The 22896-nt window shown below is 42.9% G+C and overlaps 1 protein-coding gene across 1 annotated transcript in view; it reads left to right on the top strand.

The window, feature by feature from the left end:
- cacna1a (calcium voltage-gated channel subunit alpha1 A) overlaps positions 1 to 22896 on the top strand; it is a 145595-nt gene that overhangs the window by 58508 nt on the left and 64191 nt on the right. The window contains exons 4-18 of the mRNA XM_022764397.1: positions 9809 to 9900; positions 10482 to 10634; positions 11302 to 11489; positions 14162 to 14265; positions 14399 to 14514; positions 14647 to 14691; positions 15599 to 15691; positions 15920 to 16117; positions 17968 to 18080; positions 19140 to 19252; positions 20054 to 20185; positions 20282 to 20354; positions 21225 to 21345; positions 21542 to 21609; positions 21853 to 21959. Coding sequence (XP_022620118.1) covers positions 9809 to 9900; positions 10482 to 10634; positions 11302 to 11489; positions 14162 to 14265; positions 14399 to 14514; positions 14647 to 14691; positions 15599 to 15691; positions 15920 to 16117; positions 17968 to 18080; positions 19140 to 19252; positions 20054 to 20185; positions 20282 to 20354; positions 21225 to 21345; positions 21542 to 21609; positions 21853 to 21959 — 1716 coding nt within the window. The remainder of the gene's footprint in view (positions 1 to 9808; positions 9901 to 10481; positions 10635 to 11301; positions 11490 to 14161; positions 14266 to 14398; positions 14515 to 14646; positions 14692 to 15598; positions 15692 to 15919; positions 16118 to 17967; positions 18081 to 19139; positions 19253 to 20053; positions 20186 to 20281; positions 20355 to 21224; positions 21346 to 21541; positions 21610 to 21852; positions 21960 to 22896) is intronic.

Below are 22896 nucleotides of genomic sequence, written 5' to 3'. Positions count from 1 at the left end.
ACACCCACAGTGTTGGCAAGCTTCTGTCCTGCTCAAGCGTCCTTTAGCAAGGCACCTGAATGTGACCTCTGACCTCTCTGGCAGGGGAGGTAAAAACCTGCAATAAGGTTTTTCTCCTTCAGGGGGTCCGACAGCTTTCAGGTGACATAACACCCCAGCTACAGCAGAGGTAGTGAACACAGCCCATTGGTCTCAGTACAGATGTTCAGGTGATCTTTTCACCGCTGGTGCTGTATATCCGACTGGTTCCATGTTTGCAGACTACAGCATCAAGTCAGGTCGCTAATATTGAATTTAAAAAAAAAAAACTCCATTAAGTTGTGTGTGAGTTGTGCTTTTGGCGACATGATGAATATAAGTCAAACTTCCAAAACAATGAGATAATAGGGGCTTAAAAAGCTCCAGAGCTGCAGAGTTGGATGATAATTCTCTGTGGATGTGTCACCAGCGACCCCTGCCACAATGCATGTAATCATCTGATCCCTCGTTAATGTGGTATTGATTATTGCGGCAGATTAGGAGCTGGAGTTAGTTGTGCGTAGTGGTCAGTCTTCATAAATACAGATGTCTGGGACTTTGCAGCCTGAAACAACTTCATCGAAAACCACATAAATCATTCAACCACATGTGACACGCATGCCAACGCCCACCGACACACCGAGAGGAGAGACATGCACGAACAGGGACGCACACGTCCAGACGTCGTATCCTCGTGAGGTCCAAGAGTCATGCTGGCAGGAGACGGAGGGACAGGTGGGACAATCAGCCGCCTGGCAGAGAGAGAGAGAGACAGAGAGAGAGAGACAGAGAGAGATAATGACCGGGAGAGGTCAATGGAAAGACTGGAGGAAGATTATAGACACAGGAAAGAGTGACATGGGTAAACAGGAGAGAGGAAACAGAGATGTGTTGATGTAATTAGACAGAAGGATGGAGCAGGAAGGACAGATGGTGAAATTATACAAGAAGCAGATCAAAGGTTGCTGGTCTGAAAACCACAGATCAGACTGTTACTGCTGTCGACGTAATGTTCTCCAGTAAGGCACCAACTGCTGCGCTTCCTGAGCTCCTCAACAACAAATTGAAGAGAGCAAATGTTTTAACGGAGTCTTTATTTCATAAAGAAACGCTGCTCATTACCGCTTTAAAATCCTCCAGTGGCCAGAGAAGCGTGCAGACTCAGCAAACCTTCTCCTGATGAATAAGGGTTAATAAAACATATGTGATTAAAGGAGGCTGGACTATCACTTCTTCTCCTCATCCTCCCTCCACCGGATCATACATGAAGCCACATTAGAAGAGGGCAGTGAGAGAGAGGGAGAGAAAGAAGAAGAAGGAAAGCTGGAGAAAAAGAGGAATGAAGGGAGAAGGAGGGAGTTTGGTTGGGGGTGGAGGTATAGAGAGAGAGAGAGAGAGAGTCCATCAGCTGAGTGTTAGCACTCTGCTGAGATCAGCAATAATGTGGGAGCGGAGAAAATGAAGAGAGGGGAAAGGCAGAGGAAGGAAGGGGGGATGAGGATGGAGAATGTGGTCAGAATGAGAGTGCTTCCATCCTGCCTCTGCCAGTGAAAGCTTCAGCAGCGAGGAGACGGAAAGAGAGCTGCAAAAAAAAAAAAAGAGAGAGAGGGAGAGGAAGGAATGAGATAAGATGGAATGAGAGATAGAAAAAAAAGAAGATGTTTTAATGGAAAGAGAAAAAGCAAACGTGTCTTCGATGATGAAGTGTGAGGGAGGGGGTCTGATGACATAAGCTGGTGGAAAAGATTCCCAACCCCCTAGAGTCATTACAATACCCCCCCCCCTCCCCTCCCTTTCACCTCCAACCCTTCCCCCAGTTTTTCTCCCATCCTCCCCTCGGCATCCGGCAAATGGACTCTCCCAATAAGGGAAAGTGATCGGAGCATACTACCTTGTTGGTGGAGGTCGGGGGTGAGCGGTGACATAATGGTCGTAAAGTGCTGCTTAATGTCCCGTATCTATAGAGGAGAGGCAGGGAGAGCGGGGCTGGCGTGAGAGGTTTGGAGAGCGAAATCATTCTGTTTTCTTACCTTGATTTATCTCACAGAGGGTTTTTACTGCCCCCCCCCCCCGCTGCTGTACTCTACACTACTTTTAGAAACGCTAACCCTAACCCCACAACGTTGTTAGGTGTGTTTCAGTTGTGATGTCATATCTCACAAATTTCATTGCATATGACGATGCAGAAACATTTGCTTTCACATCGTCATTTTTACATATTTCATTCAGTGAAAATTAAATTAAAAAATTACTATTTCCAATGAAATCATGACTTTAGTTTCACTTCTTTCTGTCCCAAGTGTTAAAGGCTTTAGCAGCTAAATTCACTTGTTTTGTTGCAGACATACCAAAATGGCCATGATGATGATGATGATGGTGATGATGATGGTGATGATGATGATGATGATGAGGAAACACATGCTCCAAATGTTTTCAACATCCATCATGCTATTCATTTATTTATTACACCATGTTCGAACATATTGTTCAAGTTCCTTAAGTGTGCACTGTTTCACACTGGAACATTGTTCATCACGTGTGCGTGCGCACGTGTGCGTGTGTGTGTGTGTGTGTGTGTGTGTGTGTGTGTGTGTGTATGTGTGTGTGTGTGTGTGAGGGGGTGAGGGCTCAGTGGGAGACACTAAGGGGACAGGAGCTCATACTGTGATGACACATGGCACTCCCACACTATTTCCACACAACACACACATAAGCCATGTGCACATACTTGTACACACACACACACACACACACACACGACACATTCAGCTCATGCACATGTCACTGGCTGGAACCGGTCCCAGTCGTTTGCATGTTGTGAATGTGTGTTTGTACTAATTTTTTCCCCCTAAAGAAGCCACACTGTGATAGCATGAATTATACACAACACACACACACACAACACACACTGCTCACACACACATGGCCTCTGACACAGGCACACACAGGTTATGTCCTGTATGAGCCTGTGACATCATTATCAGTCAACCCCAGCTTATATATGCCACTACACAACTACCATTAATATTTATATAATGGAAATGCAGGTTGTGACCGAGCTCCCCGTCCTCTGTTAAGTGGTGACAGTTTACATAAGCTGGCTTCACATAAACGGAGACCTCGGGTTTATTAACATTTGACTCTTATTTTGGTAGTTTTACCCATAAGGCAGGTTGTTCCAAAGCCTCAGAAGTCTGATGACTAAGGCACAACGACTTGATGTCCTCAGTGTGGACCACTGAGCTGCAGGGATGGCTCGGTCAGGGTTTGACAGCTCAGAAATACAACCCTTAAAGGTGATGAGCGAATCTTAGAGTCAACAAAACAGAAGAGTAGCCAGTGTAAAAAAAAAAAAAAAAGTGTAAAAATGAGGTTCTTTGACCTTGTCTCTTTGTTCTGATTAGAAACATTCTGAGTTATGGTTTAGTCTAAATTGAGAGGAATGAATTTAAAGTCTTTTTCAAGTTGAGTAAATGGAAGTGATGGCTCCATTTTGGCTGTATTTTATAAACGGTTGAATGTCACTAACAATAAAACTGAGTGACCAATCACAGTCAGCTGGAGTTGTTGGGTTCATGGTAAAAGAGCAGCAATAAATAACTGGTTTAGGATTTGACCGAAACGGAATCAGACACTTTTATCTGATTGTATGTGTGTGTGTGTTAGTATGTGTCTCTGTACATGTTGTAAAACACAACAATTTCAGTGTTCAACACACCAGCAGCGGCACAAAAAGTAGGTCATCCATACTACCTGGGCTGCGCTGCATTCGTCACTGTCATCAGATCATACGCTGCTGTGTATGTGTGCAGAGCGAGCACATACACATATATCTGATGTGAGTGTGTCTGTGTTTGTATGAGGTAAAAGGATGCATTCGTTGCATTCGTTCAGTCCATGTATGTATGTGTCTGCATGCAAAGGGAAGTTGCGCTTGTGTGTACACACTGTACTGTACACTTGTACCATGCACAGGAGAGCTGCTGTTAGAAGAGGGTGTGAGAGGGTAGGTAAGGATAGTGTGTGTGTGTGTGTCTGTGTGTGTCTGTGTGTGTCAGTGGGTGGGTGGGTGGTGGATGCGGGGGTTTGAAGGGGTTGAAAAACCAATCGCTAGGAGACCCACTTCCCATCCCCGTTGCTGCGGCAATGCCGAGATTCCATCAATGAGCCAGGGCTGCGTTGCCCTGGCAACACTTATGAATGAGAGCAGGTCGGTAACCGTGGAGACTCTGCAAAGAGAGGAATTGCCGGTTGCTATGGCAATGCCATGAACGGGGAGAGACCGAGCAAAGTGAAGGTGGCGAGTGACCTCCGAGATCTCCATCATCAGGGCCATCAATCATCATCATCCTCGTCATCGTCATCAAACTGGTGCCCTACAATAGAGATAGAAACAACAGGAGGTCATTTATTTTGGTCTTTTTGTGTCTCTTCATTTTTATTTGGTCTTAATAAAAAAAGTTATGAATAAATAATATATAAACAGAAACATCGGAAAAAGATTTGAGTAGGCGATATTTAATTAACATTACAATGACTCTGTTTTATGCAAAATTTCAAGTCTCACTGCTGAAATCGGTGAGATCAACAAGCTGGCACTAAACACAGTAGACTAGGGTTTATTCATTTGTGTGGTTATGGTCTAAAGGTGCTCAATGTAAGTATTTGTTATCGCTACATAACCAAAAAGAAATGTTGCGAGTTCAGCATCAAACTTTATTCCTTAACTCACCAAGAGCAGTCCCAGTGGTGGAAGGAAACAGCAACGTTAACTCTTAACTCTTAACTCCCGCATAACGTGGTTTCTTGCAGGATCGGGTGGAGGGGGTGGTGGTGGTGGTGGTGGTTGCTTCCCATGAGCCTCAAGCATTGTTGTGTTTAATGTTTTGTATTTCCATTTTGGTTGGCAAGAGGTTAGAAGACATAGCGCCACGTCTTCATCCTCTCATGTAAGACTGAGGGCAGACGCTACAGTGACTCACTATCACCTCTTTGTATTACGAGATGGGCCTGGGGCTAGCTAGCTGATTAGCATGCTAACTTCAGTAGGTATCTCTGCAACACAATACCTAGATGTCTTTGACATAACGTCAAAACTGTTATTTCTTCACATTCTGTTGATAATTTTGGTGAATTTTTGAATGTTTCAAACTAAAATACTTAAATATAGCACATTTAACCCCTTTTTCTTTGAACCTGTGTGAGAGTTTTTTTAGACATAAAGCTGTCATCTATGTAGAAATAAGAGACACCCAATTTTTCAGTGGTATGCTCTACCATGCATTGTGTCTGATGTGCAACATACAGTACAAGAAAGAGGATTCACGTGCAGTACACTGCGAGCATATTACAGCACAGTTTAAATTGTGTGCAAATCGTGTGTGTGCAAGTGTTTTACAGGTTGATTTTGAGGTGTTTCCCAGCAGTGAGAGCCTCTGTCATCACTGTCCAAACACCTTCTCCCTCCGCAGATAAAACCCTCCCTCTCTTTTTCTCAGGAGTGTCTTCATGTCTCTCTATCTGTTGGCCTCTTTCTCCCTCAGCGGTTGAATTCCACACTTTTGACTCACAGGACTATCACTCTTCTATCAATCTGCTCACTCTTTGTCACACTCTCTGTCTCTCAAGGGATGTCGCATCTCTTCCCTCCCAGTCTGTATTTCATCTGGGACTCCCACCTTTACTCTTTCTCCCAGGTGATCTCAGAATCCCTGTTATTTAAAGGACACGTTCTCAACAATAATATGTGATGAACTAAAGCCAAAGGAGAGAGGAAAGAGTGGAAATTGTAAGCAGATTTGTATTTAAACCAAGAATTACAGGGAAACTGTAGCAACGTACAATAGGGCATATACACTGTACAGTATTTAAATCCAAGTTGAAAACCTAGGTCAAACTGTGTTTTCTGCAAAATGGTTTTACAGCAGTTTAAAGGAGTTGTTTGTATTTTTTGCTATTGCTACAAAACCAACATTAGCATTAACAGCTGTTTACTTAGCACAATGTTCTGTTTACAATATAAAAGGTTATAATACGCCTGGACGCTTCAGTGACTTGATATCAGAAAGTGACAAGGCGGGCCAACCAGACCAGAGCTAGCTGGTTAGCATGCTAACTTCAATAGATGAAAAGAAGTGGTAGAAGCGAAATAAGAAATTTGCTTTCCACCTCTGGAGACGGTGCTTGATGAGTAAAGGAATAAAGTTTGATGCTGAACTCACAAGGACTGGTTAGTAAACAGCTGTTAATGCTAATGTTAGCTATGTAACAGTAGTAGGTGCTTACAAATAGCTCCATTAAGCACAACGACTCGATTAGCATTAGCCTGCAAACACTTAAAACAAAAACTATTTAAATGTCAAAGAAGCTAAATTAAATATATAGTTAGAGAATAATAAAGTTAATTGTGTAGTTTTACATTAAAATAAGATTTCCACCTCATGTTAACAAGCTAACCTTGCTTAATTCCAACATCAGCAAAGCTAGCTTAGTTGTTAGCATCAGAAATTATGCTTTATTTCACGTCATATAACTGTAGCCTGTGATTTGAGCCTTTTGTGTAATTTTTTCTCTCACAAATTTCCAGTGATAATGAGGAATATGTTTGGCATTTATTTCCATTTTCTTAGACTAAAGCTGGAATTGCTGCCATAAATAGTTTTTTCACCTCCTCATTACTGAAAGCTCCTAATGTTTATTTCTGACACTGATAGTGTCATCATATCTTTATGATTTGATAGAAACACTGCTGTCTTTTTTAATAATTATTTTCAGACTGTGCTTCAAATATTTCCCACGTGTGTCACAGTTTATTTAAAGTTGCAGATACATATAGTTACAGGAAGATGATAATGTCTTGTTTTAATTACATTTTATTACATTTTGATTATTCAGGCTCTGAGTGTGAGCTTTTTCGATCACTGTGCCTTTGCACTCTTGTAGGTTTAAAGCAAAGGTCATGATAATGATACATTTAATTTTAAAAATATAATAATGATAATCAAACAATAGCCTAATGAGAAATCATTATATATCCTCATTAATCTGCTTTCCCTTGCACTCACCATCCTTTCGTCCTCTTCTCCTTTCTTTATTTTCTTCCTCTCCTTTCTTTAGACTGGTACCTGTTTCCTCTTTACACTCATGTTGTTGTTCCAATGTTTCCCTCTCTTCTAACTCTCCTCTAATGCCCCTCCCACCCCATCCCATCGTTCCATCCCCAGCACAACTGGCAGCACAGTCGCTGCTCCCTCTACTGGCCACTTTAATGCACTGTTGGCAGGTTTTAGCCGTTGCCAGGGGTGACTGCATCCTGGAGGTTTGGGTTGTCTGGCAGAAGCGGATGGTTGCCGTCTCACACAGATGAATATTGAAGCTCTGCATTTGCTTGCAAATGAGATGTGCACGAGAAGCAGAGGGCAAGAGGAGAGAGAACGAATGACAGACAGAGAGACGGAAAGGCGGCAAAAGTCAGAATATTAGAGTCAAGATATCAAGAAAACTGACCCTTTGCTCTTTTGCGTCATCCATCTACTCATCCATGCATAGATCCAACTGTCTGAAACTGAAAAATTGTGTGAAGCTTTAATGGCCTCAGCAGGAAAGCAGCAGTTGGAGCAGCAAATTGAGAGAAGACAGCAGAAGAAGAAAGATCATTAAACGTATTAGAAATAGGAAAAATTAGGAATGTAAAACAGCAATAAAATTTGGATTTAGATTTTTTAAAAAGTAGATTTTTTAAAATCACAATTCAAACTACATCTGTAGATCATAGTTCTGATCAGGCCGTAATCTATCTGTGTTTTCCTGTTGATTCTTTACTGAACCTCAGGCTGTTTGCTTATTTTTGCTGATGTCCAGCGTTTTCAGGTCTGCAGCTTGGCCTTTAGCTGTGGCAGTTAAAAAGCCATTGAGGGAATGAGGGGCTTGGCCGCCGCTACCGTGTCTGTTAATAAATGACCTCTTACTGGAATTAGCAACCAACCTGGAAAGAGAGGATGATGATGGTGGTGGTGGTGAAGAGAGGGGGGATGAAACAGAGAGAAGAATGGAGGGAGGCTGAGATGCTGAAGTTTGAAGATTTAGCTCAGTTTAGATTCACTCTCTGTGCCCTTCTTCCAATTTGCTTGAATCTCTTTTTCTTCCTCCTCCTTTGGCTGTTACAGAGTTTTAAGTGGTCAAATGGCATTTCTTCCTGCTTTCTCAATTTTCATGGTTCAACTCCACAATTCATGTGGCTTTATCTGAGCTCTCCTCTCTGTGGGACAGATTTTCTAAGCCTTTTGGCACAAAAGGCATTGGCACACTGTGTGTGACAGCAGTGGGGTGCACCTCTCTCATAACTGCATTCATGACTGCATTTTAGGCTTGAGGGATTGGGCAAAGTTGAGGTAGAGGTATAATAAGTAATATTGATATGTGTGACTGATTGCACATTCTGCTAGATAAGGTTGACACGTTTGCATGGTCCAGTTTCAAGTGCAAAATCTAAAGAGCAGATGCAAATAACACGGGTGTATTAAAAAGACAGTTTGTTATGGTGTAAAGAAATAAAAGGATTACGTTGTGTAGCATGGATATCATTGTATTACACCTGCTGAGGTCCTCTTAGCATTTTGTTGGAGCGTGGTCTCAGGCAGTGGCTGCGCACTGAGCTGATGCTTTAGTAAATCAAGCCCTAAATGTACACAGATTTGTGTTTGAAAATCTTGGGCTTTTCATGAAAGCACTTCATGAGTGCAGCTTACACACGGGCTGCAAATTCACAAATGACTGCCATTTGTGAATTGCAGATGAGTTTGCGAGACGTACAGGGCTGCCGCACGGTCCTGCACGGGGCGGATGCATGGACTTCATCTCATTTCACAAAAATGCAGCTTGCATGTTGCCGCCTTGCTGAAACGGGGCCCTGGCCTTCTGTTTTTTTCTTCTCTTTTTTGTGCATTAATACACTTAATTGCAATAAAATAGTTAAAATAGTTATAAAATATTAGATTTTTTTTTTTTTTCTCATCAATGGTTGTTTGGACTTCTAATGATCTCTGGCTTGAGGTCAAAGTTTGCCCACGTATTGCACTCCTCCCCTTCTTTTCTCTCTCTCCTCCTCCTCAGAGCATCCCCTCTCTACGCCCCCACACCCCCCCCTCCCTCTCCTGTTGGACAGACCCGGCCTTCCGCCCCCGTATGAGACAAAGCATGGAATTTTCCAACCTGTCTCTGAGTTACTTTACACCAGAGCCACACACACACACACACACACACACACACACACACACGGTACAGACAAGTCATGCCAGAGTAGTAGCCGTAGTGGTGAGAGCCGATGTGCTGTTACTGAATCAGTGACTGAATCTTTCGTGTTGTAATTGTTCATTTTAAACTCTGTTTCACTACATTTAATTAAGTTAGATTAAAATTGGGTGCAAAATCATGTTTAATTTTTCAGCTATAACACAGATTCAAATACGTTGTTCACAAGCTCGCCCGAGTTCACAGACTGCTGCGACACAATCTGTCAGCCTAGATTTTTCAGGTGTGAATCTCAAAGTGAAATGTATACAAGGTTACCTGGCCCGTGCAGGTGAGTTTGGTGTGGACACATGACGTTGTTTTTGCTCAGCAGAGTGAACATGTCATCGTCACTCAGCGGTTTAGGTTTTCTGCGCTGAAGCAGTGTGTTCGACGATAATAGATATTTTAATGTTTTTCAGACATTGCCTGTCAAACTGATCATTCTCTCTCTCTCTCTCTCTCTCTCTCTCTCTCTCTCTCTCTCTCTCTCTCTCTGCAGTATTTTGTCGTCCGTGGGCTCTCAGCTTGACCTGAGGACGCTACGAGCCGTCAGAGTGCTGCGACCACTAAAGCTGGTGTCTGGGATTCCCAGTAAGTGCAGTGCGGTGTCTTTTTGTGAAAGCACATTGCCCTGTTTATTTTTAACTAAATACAGTTGCTTCCATACAAATTGCTTCACATTTTACTGTGGCTTTTTTTTTGCCCCCTTTGAATACAACAAATGCAAATATTTACTGCAGCCAGAAAACTGGTGTCGACATGAAACAATATAGAAATTTACTACTGTGATTATAGTGACAAAAATGATCACTGTTATCAGTATTATCATGGTAATTAACCACGGTAATCGACCACAGTTATGGTGATAGTTAAAATTTAAACAGTAATACTAACCGCCTGGCATTTCTACCGGGATATAGCGTGAAACCGGTAACTGTTTCGTCTCTGGGCGACTGTTGACTTGTGTGTTCTGGTTTGTTAATACTAACCAGTGGCCAACCAATAAGGAAGTAGTTACTATATGTCTCTAAATACCTCAACATCTTTAATGCACTGGCTGCTAATCAGCAACCTCGACACAGTTTGTCTACTCCACTAAAAAGACCCCCACTGTACACTGTATGTGTGCCCCCCCCCCCCTCTGAGTGTGTGTTTTGCACCGTGTCCTCCAGGCCTGCAGGTGGTGCTCAAGTCCATTATGAAGGCCATGATCCCCCTGCTGCAGATCGGCCTGCTGCTGTTCGTAGCCATCCTCATGTTCGCCATCATCGGCCTGGAGTTCTACATGGGCAAGTTCCACACCACCTGCTACGATGAAGTCACAGGTGAGAAATGAATATACTGTTGCCATCACACACACAGGATTTAAATAAAGCCACATGGGGCCGCAAACTATGTATTTTTAAAAATCCTCAAGTTAAGACTGTCACGGCCAGAGCTGATAATTCTGGATGTTTATCCATGTTCAAATTTGTTGCCTTTAAAAAAAAAGAACAAGCTTTTCATCCTTGTCATCACAGGAAAAACACAAATGTAGATAATAAAATTGATGGTGGCTCCGTCCCATTTAGTTAGTTAGTAGAAAAAGTAAATAATAAAAATGAATAATGGTTTTATTCCATTTAGCTGTTTTACTGTGAGGGTCATGGTATTGTGCGAGCTGCGTCCCAATTCAGGGGCCGCATCCTTTGGACGATGTCGCGGACCGTAAAGACTGAACCGCCTTTACCGTTGCATCACAAAGCGCTGCTCCTGTCGCCTAGCAACACTTTGACACTTGTATAGAATGAAGCCATCCTTAATGTCATCAGTGACACCTGTGTTTTTCTGTATGTCTGACTGTATGTGAAAATGACTGCTGTGCAACAGACCGGCGCCCTGGAACTGGCGCACCTGAGTGGAATGCAGCCATTGTTAATGTTTTCAGTTCCACGTGTGTTTAACTAATCAAAATGTCTCTCTCTCTCCTTCTCTCTCTCTCTCTCTGATCAGGAGAGATAGTGGATGAATTGCCATGTGGGACAGAGTTGCCGTCCCGGTTGTGTCCTAACGGCACGGTATGTAAAGGTGGCTGGCTTGGACCCAACTACGGCATCACCCAGTTCGACAACATCCTGTTCGCCGTGCTCACCGTCTTCCAGTGCATCACCATGGAGGGATGGACCGACATGCTCTACTACGTAAGTTAGCCAAGCCTTAATATATGCTCTCACTTGTAGCTGTGGGATTTTCTTGCTAGCGTGTAGCTTCCTCTTTAGCGAGCAGTGCGTCAATGAGCAACTCTCACCAACAATTTATGTGTCTTTGTGCCAAGCAGCACTTCATCTTCATTCTCGTAAAGAAAACACTTCCTGGCCACCGCTGCATCAGCTTTTTCTGCAAAACTCATTTGCATAAAGTTAAAATTTCTCAGCTCTCAATCATCGTTAGTCAGGCCACATCCACGCTGCTACGTTTTTATTTTAAAACGGTGTCACACCTGAAAACGCCTACATGCATCATGAGCATTCACGTATACTGGGCATGGTGTAAACAGGAAGCAGATCGTCTACTCTGCAGTTTCAGTTGATTAGTTGCACAAAACACTACGAAGGAGGAACAGCAAAGGCAGCTGTAACGCTTGTAACTCGTTATCCATGTTGCTTTCAGAACTCATTGTAGAGGCTGATAAACCCCGGCGGGTGTCTCCGGAGGAGTGTGCACACCGGGAGTAAACGTAGTAAAAGAGACACATTTTTTAAAACTAAAGCGAAGCAGTGTGGACGTCGCCTCGGAGGAATTTCACTGGCATCCCTGCCACGTTTGGGGCAACCAGTGCATTGGATTTCATCAAAAACAACATCAAAAAGCCTTATACTCAGTTTTTTTTTTTAATCTGCTAAGAAGTCAGTCTTATCTTACAAATGGGTTCTTAGTTTTGCCGTCAGAGTCTCGTGATGAACCACAGATCTCGCTGCTGAATGCCTCACCAAGTCTTCATGGCTGAAACATCGTCTCTGTTCTCTACGATGTGCTTTAGCTTTGTCCTGTGTGTTTTTTTCGCACACTTGAAGGGTGGGTGTGGAGGCTGGTGATTGGCTCAAATTTCATTCAGCTGGATGAGGCATAGAGTAGTTTGAGATTTGATTCAAAACACCATTTATTTGTCCAAAAGCCATTTTCCATCCCTCTCTCTCTTTATCATTCTCTATTTGACTTCCTTTATCCGTCTTCTCATCTGTCTTTTTCCTGCCTTCGGAGTCGCTCTCCTTCTCTCTCCGCCTCCTTCTCTTCCACTCTCTATTCTGGTCCGTCTCGCTCTATATTTAACATCTTCTCTGATGGATGGAGGCTGACTTCCACACTCTCACAGGCAGTCAGGAGGAAACCAATGAAAGTTTAATAGAGAACGGGCTGCTCGCACTGTACCATGCAGTATAAAACCCAACACATGCACGCAGCACTCCAGCAGCAGATAATAATCAGCTGATAGTTCCATTAAAGCATTACACGGGTCACAGAAACACAATATCCTCCGGTAACCTGATTTCTCTGATTGTCAGCTGGATTTGTTTAGTGAAAGAAGGAGGTGACAGAGTGTCTGACAGTTCCGCCGCTCACCAGACACCTCAGTGCAATCGATGTCTGTGAAAGCAGAAGTAACTGTAACATAAACGTGGTGTGTGTGTCTCCATGTTCCTGTTTCTGCACACGAGTACAGCGTCTCTGCATCCAGGTCAGGCTTTAAGTTTAAAAAAAATGGGTCACTTCTGAGCCAGCGTTACATACGCTCGAGTTCTCCTTGGATCTTGTGCAGCACGGAAAAAGTTGCTAACAACTATTGGTCCATCTTTGTGCCTTCGGTTAGTTAAACCAAATCAAAAATAATACTGTTGAACATTGTACAGATCATAGTTACACAAAACAAACAAACTGCATTAAAGTGTAACTGCTTAAAAATACATCATGGAACATAAAAGAGATAAATATATGATTTATAAATCACAATAAGACACTTATAACAAATAATTAGTGGCTCTTAAAGGCATTATGTGGAGTTGCTGACCACTAGTAGCGCTATGGAACAATGTTTTTACAAGTGGATCCTGCCTCAGTTTTTTAATTTCTTTTTTTCTGGGCATTATTTTGCCTTTGTTTGATTGGACAGTAGAGACAGAAGAGACAGAAGAGACGGAGAGCAGGGCAATGGCATGCGGCAAAGAGTTCAGCCAGCTGGGAGTCGAACCCGCTGCTCTGGTACGCGCCGTAACTGTTCGGCTATCGGGTCGCCCAATTCACGCGGTCGTGGATGTGGATGGGCGGCAGTTAATGGGTCAGTCGGACACTGTTGTACTCGTTCTCAGGGACACAGGATTGGACATAACCAGGAAGACAACAGCAAAAGTAATAGAAGGAAACAAATGGGGTTTTAAGTGCGTCTTCACCAAAACCGGGACAGTTCGTGTCCTGGGAAAGAATAATCCTTATCTGGGACAGTCGCTCAAAGAAGAGAACAAACCCTAAAAGGCGGCAAATAAGAAGAATGCTAGCAACCAAACATGGACGAAAACAATGCAGAATTTAAAAACATTAAAATAAAACTTGCAAATGTCTCATGAGGAAGGAAATGTGTTCGTCTCAGGGAATATGTGCGACTCAAACAATGAAAGAATCTCTCCGGCTGTATTGGACTGACAAAGTGCCTTTGGGAGATAAAATATCTGAACAAACACAGCTGAGAATCTGTGCACAAGAGGAACAAAGGTCAATTATAAAATTCTACATTTCCGAGCTCTTGGGTCGTCGTCAGTCCTAGATTAATTGATCTGTAATAACACATCTGTCTGTGTGTCTGTCTGTGTTTCCCCTGCAGAGTAATGACGTGGAGGGCAGCGCCTGGAACTGGATGTACTACATCCCCCTCATAATCATCGGCTCGTTCTTCATGCTCAACCTGGTGCTGGGTGTACTCTCAGGGTTCGGTCCTCAAGACATTTTCTCATGATTAAAATTCCTTCCTTTTATACACCTGTATGCTTTGTATAATCTATATTCTGTGTTTCGTAATAAGCAAAATAAGATGTGGGAAAAATGACTCATGTCCCCACAGTGAATTTGCCAAAGAGAGAGAGCGAGTGGAGAACAGGAGCGAGTTCCTCAAGCTGAGGCGACAGCAACAGATTGAGCGAGAGCTCAACGGATACCTGGAGTGGATCTGCAAAGCAGGTCAGCGCACACTGACAAACACACTCAGTCTCACACACACTGCTCAAGTCGCTGCACAGACATACTGAATGTGGCCAAACCAACCAAATCATGACGGTGTGCTAACACGTTATTTTTCTTTAATTCGTACAGAGGAGGTGATTCTGGCTGAGGAAGATGGCACAGGGAACTTTGATGGTAACTTCTTCTTTTATTGTTCGTATGTTCGTAAGTGAGGGAGAGACAAAGAGACAGGCTAATAACAAATAATAAATATACAGTAATTTACTTGAGTATTTGTTTTGGAAACTTATGACTTTTACTCCACGACACTTACAAGACAAATATTGTGCTTTTGACTTCTACTACATTTCACTGAAGTACTCTTTACTTTGAGGCAAAGCTGCGTCAGATAAAGATGAGATTATTCACCAGAGCAGCACGGCCTTAGTCCGTGTTTTTAGATATAAAGACGGATTCCTTTAGTTTTAAATGTTTGCTGTTTTTACCACGACCACACTCAATGCCCCCCCCAAAAAAAAAGAAATATGAAAACAACAATGGCTCCTTTTTGTAAAATCAGTTTTAGCTTTGTATCATATTCCTCAAGCTTTTTATTCTAAAGGTTCCACAGTCAGTCATTCGGTTCTGTAACTGCGCTGTGGAAAGATGCGTTGACATGAACATTTTTTTTAATAAAACTTTTAAATATTTAAGTATTTTTAAAAGCGCATACTCCAGTACTTCAACTCATCTAAAAACTTTCACTTGTATTGGAGTGATATTCGACCAGGATTATCTAAATCTCCACTTCGTCCACCTTTTGGAAATATAGAATATGAAGACAAAGAGGAGGAGAAGACATCAGATTTGTCTGAATATGCTATGACTTATTTCTTTTCACCAGACACTGTAGAGACACATGTATACGCAGCAGAGAAACACCTGATCAGAGTGTGTCTCTCAGTATATGTCGTATATGTAAATGTTGGGGTTCAGCACAATCCACCAGCGAGTGACAGACTCAGTGGGAGGGGTGAGACGGCAACATTTGAGATGGAGACAGATGCAGGGACGATTTTTTTAAACATTTTTCTCACGCTAGGTTCGAGGCGAAGGCCAACCATCAAAACCAAAAACAACAAGACGGAGCTGCTGAACCCTGAGGAAGGAGAGGACAACATGGGAGATGCAGTAGGTAAGAAAAAGAAAGGAATTTATGTTTCATCTCAGTGCTGTGATTTTCACAGCAAACTTACAGCTTGTTACTTGTATTTAAGTATTTCACTGCAGGTTTCACTAAAGTAGCTTTTTGAGCAGCTGCTGTCGGACAAACCAGCCGGTCTTTCAGTGTGAAAATAAACAGACATGATTCCAGCTCACTGCCCCTCCCTCCCTCTCCCCCTCCCTCCCTCCCTCCCCCCAGGTTTTGCCCGCTCCAGTATAAAGAGCGGTAAGGATGGCTCCAACTACAGTAAGAAGGAGCGACGGATGCGATTCTTCATCCGCAAGATAGTGAAGACGCAGGCTTTCTATTGGACGGTGCTCTGCCTGGTGGGCCTCAACACCATGTGTGTGGCTGCGGTGCACTACAACCAGCCTGAGCTCCTCTCCGACTTCCTCTGTGAGCGAACACACACACACACTCACACACACACACACACTGCTCCGATCAAGACAAACCATACTCCTCAAACAATGTTATTATTATAAAATATTATTATTATTATTATTATTATTTCAGACTGAAAAAATGTTCTGTTTGTCTCAAGCATCTGTTGATAAATATGACAATATGAATATGACTGATACTTAACTAACTCCTCATGTTACGACAAAGATTGTCTTCGTGTCACATTTTGCTAATTTGCAAATGTCATATACAGTATTAATATAAAGTTTTTAAGAGCGTGGCGGGAGCTGAACATACTTGATACATACAAAACATGTTAGTCTCATAGAGTATTTGCTCCATACTTTAAAGGAGCTGTAAGTTTTTGCTATCGCTACATAGCTAACGTTAGCGTTAACAGCTGTTTACTTACAAGTGTAGAGAAAACTTTGCGAGTTCAGAATCAAACTTCATTCCTTGACTCAACAACAGCTGTCTCCAGAGGCGGAGAGCAACATTAATGTTAACGCCTTTTCTTCTACTGGAGTTAGCATGCTAACCAGCTAGCCCCGCCCCGTCTCGTCACTTTCCGATAGCGACTCACTGTCGCCTCCAGTCTGCGCTGAAAACGATATTATAACCTCTTGTATTGTGAAGACAACAAGGGCTGAAACTCTGGTCAAGTGGCCGTGGAGAAAACTTACAAAACAGCCTCTTTAATGACGCGAGTTGAAGCTCGTGTCACTAATTAACTGAAATCTTTGATCACCTGTTGTATGTCAGACCCGATATGTCAAACCATCTTTTGGTTTTAGGAGGATTTTTGATGACAGTCATACCTGTAGGATCCCAGATTTAACACTGACACCACCAACATCTGAGTGTCTTTTAATCACCACTGTGCTGTCCACACACACACACACACACACACACACACACACACACACACACACACACACGCACACACACCTCTCCCAAAGCTGAATCATCTTTTTACACTTCAAACCTTCAGCTTCCTCCTACACGTGCAAACAACGCATTTAGAATTTAAAACCCTTTAAATAGCAGAAACACATCCAGCCCCATCAACAACGTCCGGAGCAAACTGTCGTTTCTTTTACATCTTATATACTAGTTATAATTATCGTGCGCCGATCAGTGAAAGAAAATATTATGTTCTTATGAGCAGCTTTACAAAGAAATACACTTTAAAGGTTTCAAGCAGGAAACATCAATATCATGCCCACTGTATGTTTACTGTCGTCCTTGACTGCGAATAAAACTCTGAGAGTTCAGTGCGATTATAGTCGTTTACTAAATAAGCACAGAGAGGCTTTGCAAGACAGTTTCAACTGCGCATTATTTTATTCTTTATTCAAGTTTTAACACACGCGCACACACACACACACACACACACACACACACACACACACAAAGCCCTCGGTGGAGTCAGCTCGTTTGTCCCTGGCCGGTGTCCAGTGTCATTAGCATAAGAAGCTGTAGCTCCTGATGGAGTCCATTCATCACCAGACTGTCATACACCGCTGGGCTCGCACCACCATCAACTTCCACTCATTTGACTCTGTCTCTATCTCTCTTTTCCCCTCCTCCTCTTTTGTTTTTCCTCTCTCACTTTCCCTGTCTTTTTTATCTGATCTTGTTCTTCTCCGCCTCGCTCTCTCTCTCTCTCTCTCCCTCTCTGTGACCCGACTTTCTTTCATTCCCCCCCTCTGCTCCGATATCTTCATTTCTCACTGTCTCCTCCTTCCTGAATCCCACCTCCCTCCCTCATCCTTGCCTTTCCTTTCCCATAATCCCTCTCTCCCTCCCTCCTTTTCCTCCCTCTCTCTTCCTCCCTCCAGTCTATGCAGAGTTTATCTTCCTCGGTTTGTTCATGTCTGAGATGCTGATCAAGATGTATGGTCTGGGCATCCAGCCCTACTTCCACTCCTCATTCAACTGCTTCGACTGTGTGGTGAGTGCACGCACGCGCACACACACACACACACACACACACACACACACACACACACTGAGTAACTAAGTGAAACAACTAAACAACTTCAGCTCATAACTCTCAGGTTTTGATGATTTGTTTGAGACGATGATGCAGAACAGCTTCAGCTTCACGTTTGCACTAAATGTGCAATAACTACATTCATTTATCATGTTGACGTTGTTGCAGCGGCTCACTGGCAGGTTACTCCATATTTTGTGCTGACATGCAGCAACATGGCGAAGTGACTCCACGTGACGCTGTGTTCAGGCAGCAGGTTGGAGCCGGAGCCTCTGAATGCGTCAGTGTGCAGCTGTAAAAGTGTTGATGATTTCTTTCATTTTTAGTTTAATTTAAATGAATTAATTTTTTGGGTTGGGGTAAGATTAACGATTATTCATCAGAAACAAAAAGAAAAAGGTCCTTGATGATTTCAAAGCTTATGTGAACTCAGTTCCTGTCAAACTTGTAGAGGAATTCATCAGCTTCTAATAAAACCATTTACCAAGTCTCTTAATTATTTGATAGTAATTTATCTAAAATGTGTGAGTTTGTTACTTAAAGTTGTTGAAAGCTAAATTTACATAGACTCAGTAAGGATTTTAAAAGCGTTCTGATTCAATGAACCAACTGTAAACTGGATGCAGATTTAATACAATTCTATCAAATGCCAAACGTTGGAAACAAACCTGAGAGCTGCTGTAGAAAACACATCTGTCAGTGATAAAGAGTTACTGAACAGATCATATTACTTCAGCAAATGAATGATAAATAACGAACATACGCCAGATTACACTGGCCGCCACTTAAAATAGTAAAATGGTGTATTGGAGTATATTGAACTGGATCAACACGTGGCTTCACATCCACGGCAGAAACCTATTTACCCTCAGCTGTTATAATAGAGAGGTAAATGACTCTGTGCAGTTATCAGTGTTTTCAATTTTAAAATTAAAATAAGTCAGACTTCTGCAAACACCCTGGATGTACTCACCAGGATATGACTGTGTGTGTGTGTGTGTGTGTGTGTGTGTGCAGGTAATTGTGGGCAGTATCTTCGAGGTGGTGTGGGCCACCATCAAACCAGGCACGTCCTTTGGGATCAGCGTGTTACGAGCTCTGCGACTGCTCCGCATCTTCAAAGTCACCAAGTAAAGTGTCACTCTCTCTCTCTCTCTCTCACACACACACACACACACACACACACATATATATATACATCACACGTCCATCAGCTCACTCATGCACCAATGAGGCCACCGTGACGCTGAGGATCACAAACTGAGGTGGAGATTTTTTCTTGTTTTAATTTGAAAATCTCTTCAGTGTTGTAAGATCTGAACCGTCGTGAGGTTTTTGGCTCCGTGACACTCGTCTGACGCTCTCTTCAGGAGAGATTTTAATTGGGTTTGGCAACATCGATCTGTTTGTGTGTAACTCTCCTGCTCGTCACGACGCTGCTCATTCGGACGGATTTATTCTCTCAGTGGGGATACCTGGTGATTTGGGGTGATCGCCACTGGGGGGGGTTGAAGGTTCAGTCACTGAGCTGAACGATAAGTTCTGCTCTGTGTGGAATGTGTCGACAAGTTTGAGGAAGAGAAAGTGAGTAAAGAAAGTTTCTGAAGTAGATCAAAACTCTCTGAAACTTCAAACTGCACCGGGGTGAAATTGTCCTGAATAATGCGGGAGAACGTTCATAGTTACAGGAACTCAACATCTAATTTTATGATTACAGATTTGTTATACAGTGAACATTGTTTTGAAAACCTTGAATATTGTTTCTGTGAGATTAAACCAGCCTCTATGTTCTGTCCTTATATTCAGCATCTCCACAGTTTGGAGGTTTAATTCCCCTCCCCCTCCTCCTCCTCCATTCCCTCCCTCTTTCATGCCCACCTTTCACTTCTTCTCCTTTCTTTCTCTTGTCTCTTCCTCCTCCTCCTCCTCAGATACTGGGCTCCTCTTCGAAACCTGGTGGTTTCCCTGCTGAACTCCATGAAGTCCATCGTCAGTTTGCTCTTCCTCCTCTTCCTCTTCATCGTGGTCTTTGCCTTGTTGGGGATGCAGCTGTTCGGAGGACAGTCAGTATCAACACGAACCTAAAAAAAAAAAGATCTATTCTCTGCGTTAAATTTGAATTTGTGTCTATATGATTGTTTGACTTTTCTTCTTCTCAGATTCAACTTTGAAACCGGGACTCCGCCCACTAACTTTGACACGTTTGCTGCGGCCATCATGACAGTGTTTCAGGTGAGAGAGAAAATATTTACAGATGTGTTTATGAGAAAGCAGATGTTAGGATTTTCTTATTGTTAATATCATCAACCCTTTATAATGACTGACTCTCTTACATACATGAGGACAAACATCACGGCTGAGCTGTCTTCAAAGATCGTCCTCAGCTTCACATGTTTGTTTGATTCATTCGCCTGTAGCTGAAAGATTTGTCCTTTTTCAAATACAGACGCCAGCGAGTAACTGCATTTTCCCAACACGTCTGTAAGCACACTCACACACACACTCGGCTGAAGCTCTTCTTTTGGAGAGTGAAATTTAATGAAGGCCATTGTTGTCGTGTCATCGGTTTGTCAGACGACTTGTTCAGCTCAGGCTGCACTCTCCGTGTTTTCCGTGTTCTCTGTACTCGGCCTTTTGTTAAGAGCCATTTGTGTCGCTGTGTTGTCTCTGAGTGACTGTCTCCTTTCCTGTATGGGCATTTGTATTAAATCACACTGTGAGGACCGACATCTGTTCACACATGGTTAACCAACAAAGTTTTTGAGATGTTCAACACACACATTCGTCCTGAAGTGAACTCTAGGACCTGCGTCATTTAAACCAGCAGCGACAGCTGGTGTCTCTGAATCAACCCTGTCTGAGATTTTAAGCTTCATATATTTAGGGAATATATTTGTTATGTCTATTTTGACATTTCTCAAGTTTATAAAACAAAATCAATTTAATTATTAACATTGGCACAGTCCTCTGGTGACAAAGGCAACCCACAATATGCTTCTGCTAATCATTTGTTTCTGTATCTGCGGATGAATAAGAACGAACTTCCTGTCCCTTAAAATGAATCCCACGTCGAACCTCGTAACGTTTGTGGTGTCCCTGCAGATCCTGACGGGAGAGGACTGGAACATGGTGATGTACGACGGCATCGAGTCCCAGGGAGGAGTGAACGACAAAGGGATGGTTTTCTCCATCTTCTTCATTGTCCTCACACTCTTCGGCAACTGTATCCTGCCTCCACACTTACAGATGCTAATGTGATAGTGATAAGATAATTCCTTTTTCCTGTCTGTTTCCCGTTACCTTCCCGCAACTGCAACTAATCTATACCTCCCCTTCTGCGTTTATTTGGTCCTGCTGAGAAACCTCCGTCAGATTCCTCTTGTCTGGCCGTCCTCTCTCCTTAACGTCTGCCACCACAGACACTCTGCTTAACGTCTTCTTGGCCATCGCTGTTGACAATCTGGCCAACGCCCAGGAGCTCACCAAGGTACAGGATCACACCAGAAAAAAACACATCCTCCCCCTTATTCTAAGAAATAATTAGTAAAAAGTAAATGTCTCTGTGGCCGTTTAGTAACAAACAATGATGATTATGTCTTCCACATAATTTAATCTGCAGTATTTGATTACTAGACATACTTGATACATCTGAAATTTATTCTTGGTTTGCTGTTTTTCTTATTCTCATTGTATTATGTGCAAGTGTGATGATACTTGTCTTCTCCAATAGGATGAGGAGGAACAAGAGGAGGCAGCCAATCAGAAGACAGCGATGCAGAAAGCTAAGGAGGTGGCCGAGGTCAGCCCGCTGTCTGCAGCCAACCTGTCTATTGCTGCGTGAGTACACACACACACACACACACACACACACACACACACACACACACAGTGACATAATGCTTCCTGTGACCTGTTGCTTTAACACTAACCTAAACCATAATCCTAAAACCAAGTCTAAACCCCTTTAATAGCCCTGTGAAGGTGTATCAAAACATCCTCACTCCCAAGGTCTAAAACTCAACCTGGTCCTCACAACGATAGAAGTACAAGTACACACACACACACATACACACACACACACACACACACACACACACACTCCTGGACAGAAAATCTCTCACTCTTTTTGTAAAATTGCACACACACACAGAAAGCACTGTTTCCCTCTCCAATCTGTGCATCCCAACATTCATGATTGGCAGGCGTTCATGTACACGTGATGCACACACACACACACACACACACACCATCGCTCTCTCCCCATTCCCGTCCTCTAAAACATGATTAAGCGATTGTTCTGGGAGTGAAAGGAACAGATTCAGGGCTTTGTGAAGTGAGGAAGAGCGAGAGGCGGACAGTCTGTAAAATCTGCTCCTGGCAGCAGAAACACTGACAATAGGACACATCAAAACCAAGCTCAAAAAAAAAAAAAAAAACCCTGCTGCTCCTTTAGAAGTCACCGGACTCTTCAGTCGCCGCGGCGAGCCGAGGCTTTGACGGCTAGATTAGAAGCTGGTGGTTTTGTGCGACAGTGATGCTCCTCAATTAGACGCTAACTTGTCAGTCATTTACTGTAACAGGGGCGTGTATCATGTCTGTAGGTTATGGAATCTAAATAGTGTTTTTAAGCCCAGAAGATTTACTCATAAGCATAAATCGACATGTTACACGGCGCCAGGATTTGACGTCTTGTGTTTATAAATAAAAAGACGACGCCATTAACCAGCTGATTCAACTGTCAAGTGATTTTTATTAAAGCTTTTCAGGTGAAAAG

The sequence above is a fragment of the Seriola dumerili genome, unplaced genomic scaffold (assembly GCF_002260705.1).
Source record: "Seriola dumerili isolate Sdu_G_001 unplaced genomic scaffold, Sdu_1.0 BDQW01000538.1, whole genome shotgun sequence".
Lineage (NCBI taxonomy): Eukaryota > Metazoa > Chordata > Actinopteri > Carangiformes > Carangidae > Seriola > Seriola dumerili.
This window is presented reverse-complemented; position numbering and strand designations above follow the sequence as displayed.